Consider the following 13,912-nt stretch of genomic DNA (forward strand, 5'->3'; position numbering starts at 1 on the left):
AATCAAATGGCCCAACATAAATAAATAAATGTTATAGCCACTTTGTTAGTTGGAGTATTTTTAATTTGTTATGGACATTAGGACCAACAATTGGGTTGCATTGATTTTTGCTGTCTCTAAAATGTCCCTGAAAAGAAATGAAACAGCCTATAATATTTGCAATAATTTTTGGCAATACACTGATCTCTGATGTTCTCTTCAGTTGAAATATAATTGAGATTCAGTCGTTGGCAGCAGACTCATTTGTTTGAAATATTTATTTCTCAAAACAAGCAACATTGAAGAATCTGAATTTAGGAAGTAAAATCTATTTCATCTTTCCACAGCAACAATAGCAAATATTAGTTTTCATCCTCTGCCTAGACTGCAACAAAGATATGGACGTAGAAGGGTGTTAAACTCGTCACATGCAGGCAGTCATTTGATGCTCTTCCTCTGTTGATGTTACCTGGTGGGCGAGAGTCAGTGACGTCACGTCCCCGTACGCGGCGCTGAGCTCGATGTCCTCCGCGCTGCACTCTGAGCCACTCGTTTAATCGAGAGCACTAAAACGCATCTAAACCACGCGGGCCCGACATCCCCAACATCGGATCTATAAGGAAAACTGAAGATGCTCCAATCCCTCGCTGGCAATTCTTGTGTGCGCTTGATACAGAGCAACAAATCGGCATGGTATTTTATGTTTCTGGTGCTCGGCTATATTCTCTATCTCATATTCGGTGCGGTGGTGTTCTCGTCGGTGGAGCTGCCGTATGAAGACCTCCTGCGCCAGCAGCTCAGAGGGATCAAACGACAGTTCCTCCATGAGCACGAATGTCTGTCCGAGGAGCGGCTAGAGAGGTTTCTGTCCAAAGCGCTGGAGGCCAGCAACTATGGGGTGTCTATTCTCAACAACGCATCGGCCAGCTGGAACTGGGACTTTACCTCGTCTTTGTTTTTTGCAAGCACCGTCTTATCAACCACAGGTGAGTCATTGAGTCAATGCGGATAATGTCATAAAGTTATATGACCACATGCGTGTCATTAAATAACTAACGTGGCATACATTATACTCAGAAGAACAAAAATAATGTATTTTTTTTAATGGTGCACCATTTTGATAGGCTATTTCTTGATATTTGCAGTGACCTATTTTGTTGTTGTTGTAAAAACCTATATTTTTTACAAACAATACAGTCATCTCATTTGCCTCTTCAAATAAGTTTAATCCACTACTGCTAATAATAGAGAAGTTTGTCTATTGTCTTTGTTCCTTTCGAGAAGCTGTCTTGCATGTCATTTAACACCAGCCTTAATGCAGAAATGTTACCTTAGACAGGTATCCAATTCTCAACCGGACATGAAACAGACAACAACATTTACAATCTTATTAAGATTGTGAAAAACAGAGATGGGCCTGCATGCATTGCTTACAAAGAAGAGGAAGCTTAGACATGCAGAGGACGGCTTTTGGTTTCTGTTCACAGTATTTCCCAGACATAAAAGCACCCCCTATTCTCTCAATATGAAACTTGCCATTCATCACAAGCATGTACCTCTACATCCAATCTAGTGTACCATGAAAGGCAACCATATCTTGTTTAACATTGCAAAGCCTTACATATTACCTAGAAAAAACTAATTTGTATTCAATATTAAGCATATAATGCAATTTTGTGCAGATGATTTTATTTAAATCATCTAAAATGTAAGATTAATCGTTGATAACTTGGAATGAAAGTCAATGAGATTTTATAGCAGACTACTAGCACGCTATATCTCCCAATAATGTCTTAGTAAGATGATATTTAATCAGATCATATAATGCAGTGAAATACAAAGATTGAGAGATGTACAAAATATACATTTATCATGATTTGATGAAAAAATGTAATCAAGTAAACCTAAGTTAAACATTTTTTAGAATTGCTTGATATATATGAACTATCAATCATATGATAGAGGGTGTATACTATACAACGCATTTTTCAGGAAAAGTTTGATCATGTTATAAGCCTTTGAAATGGACAGTCATAGCCAGAATTATTGGCACCCCATAAATATGATCAAATATGATCAAAGATGGCTGTAAAAATAAATCTGCATTTTGTTTTTTTTTAAATGCAAAAATCGAACTTTTCCTTAATTCATCAAATACATTTTCTTCAAAATACACTGGCCATAATTTTTTGGCACCCCTCAAAATGTTATGAGTAAAATATCTCTCAAGTATATTCCCTATAGAAACTGAGTGGAGTGAACTGAAGAAAAGAAGCACCAACATGAGTTGTGAATCTGAGAGATCTGTGCTGCGTTCCACTCCACTTTAAGACACGCACTTGCAAACTTCCCCTTGGGGGAATCCCTGCCGCCATTTTGAAGTGCGTTCCACTTCGTGAAGTGGACAAGGGAAGTTTATATGGACAGACCCTTGCTCCCTCGATTTTGACCGAGTGAGTGAGTCTACTTCATATGTACACTTCAGGCAGCTTCATATACCACAATGCAACGCGATTGTGACGTCACCACATATCACGTTTAATTTACCCCACCACAAACAACTCTATGATATTTTTAAAAACATTTAAAACAAGCCAAACACATCCCTATACATATAGAATGCTGCATTAAACAATTTCGTAAAGGGGAAAAATAAATAAATAAATCAACTCCATAGTGGATTCCAAGTGATCAAGGGCTTAGGGCGTTCCAGTTCAGTCCATTGCAAAGTTTCCGCAGTAGTGGGCACTCATGCAACGTAAGCAAAGACGCACATCTGAGTGAACGAGACGGAGAGAAGTTTGCGATAATAAATAAAAACGATAAAAACGAACTGGAATGCAGCACTGGAGAGATTCTGTATGGAGGAATGGTCTCTGATCTCTTGTCAGGTGTTCTTTAAACTCATCAGGCATTACAGATGGAAACTCAGAACTATCTTGGCAAAAGGAGATTGCAAAAAGTATTTAATAAAAAGGGTGCCAATAGTTATGGACAACTTGTTTTAGAGAAAAGTATTTATTTCATAATGTGATAATATTACCCCCACACTTTCATTTCTTTTGCTTCGATGAAAGGTTAGATTTTTGCACAATTTTTAAATAAAAAATCAAAAGGATAAACATTGCAAATTTATTTTTCACAGCCATCTGATTATATTTAATCCACCAATAATTCTGGCCATGACTTTATGTATCAAAGATTATGTACAGTAGGCTTTGTAGGGTTAATTTTGGTTGATTTGCACTGCTCTAGCAAACACCACCAGGTTAATTAACACATGGATTCAAAAGAAGCCCAATTACCATTGGAATTTAGTGTTTGTTGGCATTTGTTGGGGGAGTGTAAGCTAGTTTATACAGCCCCATTTACAGAAAAGTTGAGACACTACACTATTTGTAGTGGAGATGAGTGGTATTCGGTGGGGTCTTCTGCTGTTGTAGCCCATCCACCTCAAGGTTGTGCATGTCGTGGCTTCACAAATGCTTTGCTGCATACCTCGGTTGTAACGAGTTGTTATTTCAGTCAAAGTTGCTCTTCTATCAGTTTGAATCAGTCGGCCCATTCTCCTCTGACCTCTAGCATCAACAAGGCATTTTAGCCCACAGGACTGCCGCATACTGGATGTTTTTCCCTTTTCACACCATTCTTTGTAAACCCTAGAAATGGTTGTGCGTGAAAATCGCAGAAACTAAGCAGATAATGTAGCCAATCACAGACATGTTTGCAGACTTCTACAACGCAGTTGGCCAATCACAGGTGTTGAACTTGGAATCACTCACCGCTTGAGTGTTTTTCCAGGCGCTGAGTTCAGTTAACACGGGCGTCAATCCTCTGTAAGTGCAGACATTGTGAAAATAAGAGCTTCATTGTATACCAAAGTCACTGCGGAACTTTGTGAGATTGCGTTTATTGAATGAGTGACAGCTTTTAGTGAATATAAAGTATATTACCACCACTACACGCTTCAAAACACTGACCCATCCACATATACATGCGGGATTCCCTCGAAAAATGTGATGAATGACAGTTACAAACATTCATGTCGAAATCAGGCTCCTAAAAATGTCAGGAAATAAGGTGTCCTGGCTGCATATCATTGATCCATGGATCACTGAATCTTTGGTAAGTTGTTAGGATCGTTTGCTCTACTCGTGTTTTCCTCCATTAACTCCTGTCACGCAGCAGCTCTTCTGCCACTCAGCCACGTCTGAGGGGGCGTGTTATGGCGGGAAAGTGACGTTGATGCATTCCCTCGATAGATAGATAGATAGATAGATAGATAGATAGATAGATAGATAGATAGATAGATAGATAGATAGATAGATAGATAGATAGATAGATAGATAGATAGATAGATAGATAGATAGATAGATAGAATTTCCAATGTTTTCACTGACCAATTTAATTATATTTTGTAAATATAAATCAATTATGATATGGATGGCTGAAACACACACTCCAAAAAAGTTGGGACAGAGGTGAAATAAAAGTGAAAAGATGATAATATCATAGATTAACTGTTTTGAAACAGTCCACAATTAGCAGGTAAAGACAATATGTGAGGGTATTGTGATTGGGTATAAAAGGAGCATCTCAGTCTTTGCAAGCAAAGATGGGTCAAGGCTCATCACTTTGTGCCAAATATCATGAGAATTGTTAAACATTTCAAAAATCACATTTCTGAATACAAGATTGCAAATAATTTAGCTTTTACTATCTAACATACATAATATTGTGAAAGATTCCAGGAATTTCAGTCTGTGTAGGGAAAGGCAGGAAACCTTGCCTGACGTGGTCATAGTCAATTCTAGTCAGAATATGAGTGAAACTGCTCCATTGGGCTGTGATTATCGGGCGTGTTTAAACCGAACCAGGAAAGACCTCAATTGGATAGACCTACAACCAATCAGAGCAACGGAGCGACGCATTGTCAAATGTCAACAGAGCTCAACTGCACTGTGTTGCCCATGGTGTTGCCAAGTCCGCGTTTTTTCGGGTTGTTTTCTATGTCTGCGGGTTGAAGTGACTATTATGTGATATATAGACCCATGAGTGCGAATTTTAGCAGGCAACCTTGCCAAAATAACACACATTTTACCCCCCAAACACCATTTTTCCCCCGGAGAACCCCCCGAGAAGCTATTGTTTAGGGCTAGTAATTGCCGGGTTTTGTTGTAAAAACTTGGCAACCCCGTTGGTATCAGGCTGGAATACACGATCTTTGCCGGTGTTGTAAAAAAATAAAATAATTTAATGATACACAGAGTACTTACCCAACATGATCATCATTTCTGAGAGAAATTGTGATGGTGAATGCATATAGAAACAAGCTCTCCGTTTAGGATTTGAACAAATATAATCCAAGCCCCTTTGATGATGTGGATGATTACGTTACTGTTGATCATCTGTCCATCATCGCCTAAAGCCCGCCCTGATGATTTCATTGGTCCGAACAGTTTCTGTTCAGGGATAATTACTCCTCTATGGAGCAAGGCCAGACCGAACTGCCCGACCTAAAAAAAAGTGTTGGGCGGGGCTGAGTTCGGCTGGCATCCAGGCTACAGGAAACCTCTGTTGGGAATGTGTGCAACCTTTGAGCCCTCAGATGTCACTGCATGAGAAACCATCATGCTACTGTTAAATATAGCCACATGGGCTCGGGAGTTCTTTGAAAAACCGTTGTCACTTAATACAGTCTGTTGCTGCATCAATAAATGCTACTTGAATCTCTGTTACTAAAGGAGAAGTAAGTCAGTTCTATGCAGAGATGCCAGCGAGTTCTCTATTCCCGAGCTCATCTCAGATGATCCAAAACACAAAACAGTGGAAATGTGTGCTGTACATTGAGTTCTCAGTCCCAAAGACGAAAGGGGATCATCTAGACTTTCATCAGCGACGGGTACAAAAGCAAACATCTGTCATGGTATAGGGGTGCCTCAGTGCAAACAGCATGGGTGACTTGCATTTGTGTGAAGGTACCACTGACGTGGAGGCATGTATTGGTACACAGACATACTGCCATCAGGATGACATCTTCCCTGGGAAGCAAGACAATGCAAGGCCTCATTCTGCACACGCTACACCAGAGTGGTTTCATAGACACTCTACACCTACAGCCCAGATCTGTCTCCTATTGAAAATGTATGGCCCATCATGAAAAGGAGAATCAGACAATGACGACCACAGACTGTTGAGCAGCTGTATCAGGCCAAAAATTCCACTTGTGTTATTAAATGTGACAGTGGTAAACCATGCCTACTTTTTTGGAGTGTGTTTCAGCCATCAAAATAAAATAGAAAATGTATATTTACAAAATACAAGTTGGTCAGTGAAAACATTGGAAATCTTTTCTTTATAAAAAAGAAAAGAAAAAAGAAATGGTTAAATTCAAGTTCAAGAGATTTATCAAATCAACGATTCATAACTTTTTGGGAAATGGGGTTGTATAAGTTAAGACACTGTCCTGATTTACCAAGAAAAAAAGTTTGCAACCGTCTTAATCAATATCTAGTTTCCCTTTACATAAAGCACATGCATGTTGCACAAAAGTATTTTTTCAAATCATCTTTATTTTTATCTAAAAAAAGGAACTTTGAACAAGACCGCTTGACAGAGAGCGGAAGAAGGCCATAATCTCAGTTTCTGCATTTGGCACAGGCATCACATATTACCGACATCATGAGGACATTTGAGTGACAGTGAAGGACTATCAGGTGCAAGAGAGAACTAAAGCACTTTGGCTCTACTTTTAAACAATAAAAAAAAAAATGTGTCTCTATATACAATGTTTATATATGTGTGTCACATAAATGGAACAGATTCTGCATTCTGTTTTGGTTCCTCTTACAACCACATTTGTTAATGTAAGTTGTGTAAATATTGTTATAGCAAGCACTATACTTATCACTACTAAAAAGGCACAAACATTTCATTTCATTAAATTATATATTAAATTAGAATTATTATTGATGCTATGCTAAGATGTACAGAGTGGTTGTTAGCAGCTTGCAAAGTGGTTGCTAAGGTGTTCTGGGTGGTTGTTTCTAATGTGTTTTGGTGATAACTAAGTTACTTACTAGTCCAAGTAAAAAGAGCCCACCATGTTTTGTAATCTGCTGAAAAAACATCTAAGCTGGTTTTGCTGATCTTAGTTGGCATGTTTCAGCTGGTCACTCTGGAATTAAAGCTGGCTGGCTAAGTTTAAATGTTCAAATGTTTGGGGTTGGTTTTTGGAAGGCTTGTCTCCTATGAACACCTAGGAAGGATGCATTTACCGGTATTCAATCAGAAATACAGAAAAAAAGTATTTATTTGAAATATAAAACTTTTGTTGCTTTATAAAAGTCTTTTGATCAATTGAATGTGTCCTTCCTTTTAATGGGGTATTTTTGTCTAAACAATGCTGAAAAATACACACCTGTGCTAACATTTATGTAGTTAGCATTAATACAGGCAAAATGATAAATAAATAAAAAATAAACAGAAAAAAAAGTCCATAAGATTTCTTGACTGACCCCAGACATTTGAATGGTTGAGCTTGCCATAACAGGCCCCATTTTACATTTAAATGTGCAACGTGTAGTATTTATGAGGATCTCCTGACAGAAATGCAGTATAATATACATAAATAACTGTTTAGTGGTGTATATAAAGACCTTATGTAATGAACTGTTATGTCTTTATTACCTTAGAATGAGCCATTTCTATCTACATACACGGCCGGTCCCCTTACAGTGAAGTCACTATTTTGTGCGGTTATGTTTCTACAGTAGCCCTAAGTGAAAAAAGCTGCTCTACAGAGCGCTAGCCAATCTGCTCTCTCCGACGACAACATTTTTGTCCTTTTCTTTGGTCGTTTCCTTTTAAAAGTGGCATTGTGTCCTTGCTTCCTTGTAAATTGATTTAGCTCTGTATCACAAATCTTTCTATCATGGCCCGAGGCTTTTGAGAGACCCTGCCATCTAACCAGATTGTTTGTTGATGCCCATAATGTGAGATTGTCCATTAGTTGTTAGCTCTAGGGAGGCATCAAACTGCTGAGGGCAGATATGAGAGCAACATAATCTCTTTATTTCAGGGATAAGCAAACATAAATTAAATTGCAGTGCTGGACTGAATGATTAATTCATTGATAATCCAGAATGGGGCTTAATCTATGTGTTAATCTGTGTCTGGCAATGGCTATGAGACAGTATGGTTTTGTTTTCAGTGATAATACAGTTTGCTAATCCATGTAGAAGCTAGTCTCTTGATGTAAATGTTTTCATGAAGTAAATGGAAATGTTTAATGTGTAATTCCCACCTTATAATTCACAGGATATGGTCACACTGCTCCTCTCTCTGATGGTGGAAAGGCTTTCTGCATCATTTACTCTGTGATTGGCATCCCTTTTACCCTCCTCTTCCTCACGGCTGTGGTGCAAAGGATCATGGTCTATAGCACATGGCGGCCTATTATGTACGTGCATACGCGCTGGGGTCTGTCTAAACCCCTGGTGGCCCTCGTTCATGCAACCCTGCTGGCCGTCCTGGCTGTGTCCTGTTTCTTCCTCATTCCTGCGGCCATCTTCTCTGTCCTTGAAGAGAACTGGAACTTTTTGGAATCCTTCTACTTCTGTTTTATCTCACTCTCCACTATCGGTCTGGGTGACTATGTGCCTGGAGAGGCCTTTAACCAGAGGTTTCGTGAGCTCTACAAACTGGGCATCACTGGTAGGTGTGGTTTCTAAGTTATGTGTTTTGTTTTGGTTTAGAGCTACACGATTATGGATGAATTGAGAATAAAAAAATGTAAACAGAGATCACTATCCTCCCATGATTCTGAACAGACAACCAAACAAAATGACATTAAATTTACTAGAGGGTTGGAGTAAATGTTCAAGGGATAGTTCACCCAAAATTTTAAATTATCCCATAATTTACTTACCCCAAACCCATCCTAGTTGTACTTGACATTCTTCTTTCAGATAAATACAATCTGAGTTATTAAAAAATGTTTTTATACAAAGTCTCATATATTGACTTGAATAACAAATGTCAGTAGTAAACATGGTATGTGGCTCTGTGGTACTTTGTCATTTAAACTGATTTAATGTCGTTTTTGCTTACTAAAAAGTATTAAACGCTAGTCGATTCACTTCCTTTTCTAGTAAGTGAAACTCTGCACAATATGTAAGTAAAAAAAAAACTCAGCTGACTTCCTTTTGTTCCTTTTTGATGGAAGGTAAAAAGGAAGCGCATGTGATTCAAGGCAACAGATTCACTGCTGCTCTACTGCTCCATCTAGTGCTTGTATTATTTATGAAGCATTACAGCTCTTATTTTAAAAAGTTGCAGGAAAATGACACATGGCTTGCATACTTGGGTTTAGTTGATGCAGATGGTCCTGTCTATCTATTCTGTATGTGGGAGACGGGGAGAAAAGTCCACATTTGATGTCATTGCGTAATTGTGGAGGAGTATATGGCATTTGTGAGGCTGACACATGCTGAGTGGGCTTGAAGTCTCATATTTCTTTTGCTCTGACTCTTTCCGTTGAATTTACTACTTTTTATCTTGATGTTGGTGAGATTTTATTAGTGATCCTTGAAGTGGCATATATGTACACTTTCCTTTAAAGTTAACATGAGACACGACACAATTTGCAACCTATTTTATTTAGCATTTTGTAATGTGATGTGTTTTTATGAATTACATTTTTAATATCAGATGTTGCCGTGTCCATTTCTAACATTTTGCCTTACTGGATAACTCGTTTCAAGGAGACAATGAAGAAAAGAAAACACACACAGACATGTAGAGCAGACAGAACATTTTTTTTTTTAGGTGAAACACACTTAAACACAGAAGTTCGCATAAACACAGTGACTTTTTTTTTTTTACATTCCTTCATCTCTCCATCTCTCTCTCTCTCCCCTTTGTGTCCCACAGTGTACCTCCTCCTCGGTCTGATTGCTATGCTGGTGGTGTTGGAGACCTTCTGTGAGCTGCAGCAGTTGAAGCAGCTGAGGAAGATGTTTTATCTGAAGAAGGAGAAGCCACAGGACCGCTTGGCCATCATGGAACATGACCACCTGGCTTTTACCTCCATGCCAGACGGTAACGTCAACTCCCCCCAGGAGGACAAAACCGAGCCTTTTGTGGACTTCCCTGTCCTAACCTCTCCTGGAGGTGATGACCCCATGATCAAATAGATGTTTTAGCATCCTTCAACTTAACCTTCGTTCAAGGAAGACATCTTTAGCCGAGGAAAGCCGCAAGTGACTGGTTGGCCACAGAATTGTGAAAATTACTTGAATATATCTCTTGAGATTCTGCGTGTTTAACAGCCCTCTACAAAACCATGCCAATCTGGCTTCCTGTTTCTTGATGAAATTATTCATTGTGCTGAATATCTGCAAATGATCGTAAGCACACTTAGACCTAGCCCTAGTCCAAAAAAAAAAACAGGAACTAGTTTTAAAAAGCATACAAAGTTGCACACTAAATTAGTATGTACTTTCCGATAGAGATTGTCGAAATGGTAACCACAACTGCATTTGTGGTATAATGTTGAAAGCAAAAATGTGGGTTTCAGTGAGGCACTTACACTAAAATATTATTTTAATTGTATAAAACTATTGTAAAGTAATTTAAATAGTAAATGTTTTATAGTATATACAATATACTATAATTGTACGGACAAAAATACAATAGAAGTCAATGGGACCCAAAACTGTTTGGTTAAAAACATTCTTCAAAATATATCTTGTGTTCAGCAAAAGAAGAAACGCAACATGAAGGTGAGTAAAAGACGAATTTTAATTTTGGTGGACTATCCCTTTAAATCATAAAAATTGGACCCATATCATTTGCAAATGTAATTTTTATACATGTGAAACTTTTGCAGACTGAGCTGAACTTGTATTGCACCCGTCCAAATTTTCCAAAAATAGAATCTAAATAGTAAAGCACTCTTGCCCTTATCTAAACTTAGAATAAAGACCAGTTTTCTCAGATCTCCATAAATATGTTTTGAAAGCTCAATATATAGTGTTGGAGACCTGTCATCAAACATAGTTGTAGTATCTGTTAAGTTTTATTTTTAGACTTTTGTGATCTACATTGTGAGGTCTGCTAACAGTAAGATTTAGATTAAGATTTCAAGTAAGATCTCATGAAGCTGTATTGCTCTAATGCATTAAAATGTTAAGATTATGATGCACTATAATGCAGCATATACTGTAGCAGAAGTCATTGTGAAGCACAAAGTTAGCCTGCTTAAAGGAGAGTCATTACACATTTTAGATGACAGCTAATAATGTAACAGTTTTTAAAGGGAGAAAACATGCCATACTGTATTATTTTCTTGATACAGTAAAGAAGGGGATATTTTACCTTGGTTTCAATGTTAAGATGCTTGACAGAGCAAGTCAATCTCGGTTTACATGGATTTTTTGAATCCAAGGTTGAATAATGGCTGGTTCCATGTGTCCTTGTTCTGAGCTACTGAGATCCAGCACAATGTCTTTACATACCAAAAATGTTTGACAAAAATCTGGGATTTCTGAAGTTTGGTTCAGTATTATCGACTAATTGACTGTATAATACTTAATAGATCATCCAGATCTTTAACCGTTTGCATTCAAAACAATTTTTTGGCTATTTAAGAAACGTAAAAGAATGAATTATATTTTTGAAACATGCTTGAAGTGTCGTTTACACTAGAATGCTTGTGTTTGTATAATGAGTGACTGTTGTAGGCACAGACTGATGACTACTGTTTAAGGTCCCGTTGGAAGATCACAGTGTACAGCAGACGTGTTGTCACTATCATCGCTGTAGAATGTCATGACATTATCACAATAGAGTAAAAGCAGACTCGTAATAACAGCTGTTTTGTCTGACTGTAGTGGTTATTTACGGTGCAGTTTTTACATTAATAAACATGCTTAAGCTGAGCTCAGGCCATGGGAACTTGAATGTGCTGTGACATTTATTGTGTGAATAATGAAATGCTTAGTGATGTCCGTGCTGGATTCTTTGTGCATATTTGCCCTTGGTGTTTTGCTGCATGAGTCCTGTATCATCAGCTACAGTGTCATGATATTACAGCATAAAATCATGTGTTTTTTTTATTATTGGTGTATCAGTAGTATGTTTAGAAATGCACAAGGGCATAATGTCTTTACCTCTGTTTAAGATGTTTGAAAGATATTGAATAAATGTTGTCATTTCCATAGTTACAAATCCTGAGTGGATTAATAGCCTTATCTTTTAATTAAGGGACAAGTCATTACACTACCAATCCTTTTAATTGTTTTAAATGGTCAGAAAATTAGCGATCATTATTACACAAAGTGACATTGTGTAAATACATTTGATGTTTTAGTGTTAAGGACTTCTGTCTAACCTAAATAGAAAAGTAATCTAGAAATTGCTGCGATTGCAATTGAAATGCATGGTAACCTCGTCTGCCTGTTACCCAGAGTTGCTGCACATTTAAGTAAAGATTTTTTTACTTTTAAAGACCTGAAGAAAAATAATGTGCAATACCGACAAAAAAAAAAAATCTTACATAATCTTCAAAGATTTTTGTTAATGATAATTCAATGATGTTTTGTGCTGGTACCATGGCTAGTTTACCCCTGTTGTGGACAGTTGACTCAAAGATATTCATTTTGAATGTAGTGATTATAGTGACCCAAATTATCGCGGTTATCAGTAATACGTTTTGTTCAAATTAAAATAAAAACAAAAAACAGATGCACACACTGAAAACATTCCAACAAGTTTTATAATTGAAAATCAAAAACAGCTCTAGGTACTTTTTTTTAAGCAAGATTCTTTTCTGTGGCATTTTTTTCCTTATGATAACCACTGTCAATAACAACGCATTATAACAGCTCACATCCTTTCATCAGAACAATTCTCTAGTTACATTTAAAACGCAACTTGCATTTCTTTTTGATTATATTTAAAATGTAATCAGAGGACTTTATTACAAGTTACACTAGTAATAACTATAGTATTAGTCTTGTCTGGACGATTGTTTTGTAGGCTACACTGTGCAAAATGAATTTATAAACGGGTAAGATTTAAAAAGTGTTACTCTCAATTCAATATGTCCCCGTAATTATTTATGTGGTTTAAAAAAAAAAAAAAAAAAAAAAAAGTAAATGAATGTATAATATTGCCCCTTAAAGATGCACTATGCAGCATGTTTGTAGTAAAATATCCAAAAACCACTAGGTCATATTCTTACAATATCCCAAATGTTTCCAACTATTTGTAAATTATGAGAATTTATATTTTAACCAAGGCGCATAAGTCACCTGTCAATTGCGTCATATCTGCGTTACACTCAGTTTCTGGTTTTATTCTGCAGAATCGCTTTACTCTTAGCAGTGTGAACAAGTGTCACAGCAGCCGCTGAGCGAACGCAGTGTGACATTAAATGTATCAGATACAGGTCCTTCTCAAAAAATTAGCATATTGTGATAAAAGTTCACTTTCTTCCATAATGTAATGATAATTTAACTTTCATATTTTAGATTCATTGCACACCAACTAAAATATTTCAGGTCTTTTGTTTTAATAATGATGATTTTGGCATACAGCTCATGAAAACCCAAAATTCCTGTATCAAAAAATTAGCATATTTCATCCGACCAATAAAAGAAAAGTGTTTTTAATACAAAAAAAAAAAAGTCAACCTTCAAATAATTATGGTTAGTTATGCACTCAATACTTGGTCGGGAATCCTTCTGCAGAAATGACTGCTTCAATGGGGCGTGGCATGGAGGCGATCAGCCTGTGGCACTGCTGAGGTGTTATGGAGGCCCAGGATGCTTCGATAGCGGCCTTAAGCTCATCTAGAGTGTTGGGTCTTGCGTCTCTCAACTTTCTCTTCACAATATCCCACAGATTCTCTATGGGGTTCAGGTCAGGA

At 37.3% G+C, this 13,912-nt stretch overlaps 1 protein-coding gene across 1 annotated transcript; it reads left to right on the forward strand.

Moving 5' to 3' along the window:
* The first annotated feature begins 405 nt into the window (after nucleotides 1-405).
* Nucleotides 406-12,202, forward strand: kcnk1b (potassium channel, subfamily K, member 1b). The gene is made up of 3 exons (XM_067421865.1): nucleotides 406-965; nucleotides 8,299-8,694; nucleotides 9,913-12,202. Exons 1-3 carry the CDS (start codon nucleotides 611-613, stop codon nucleotides 10,173-10,175), a joined length of 1,014 nt encoding a protein of 337 aa, XP_067277966.1. The 5' UTR covers nucleotides 406-610; the 3' UTR covers nucleotides 10,176-12,202.
* The last annotated feature ends 1,710 nt before the right edge of the window (nucleotides 12,203-13,912 follow it).

Source organism: Pseudorasbora parva, chromosome 17, assembly GCF_024679245.1.
Source record: "Pseudorasbora parva isolate DD20220531a chromosome 17, ASM2467924v1, whole genome shotgun sequence".
In the NCBI taxonomy this organism is placed as follows: domain Eukaryota; kingdom Metazoa; phylum Chordata; class Actinopteri; order Cypriniformes; family Gobionidae; genus Pseudorasbora; species Pseudorasbora parva.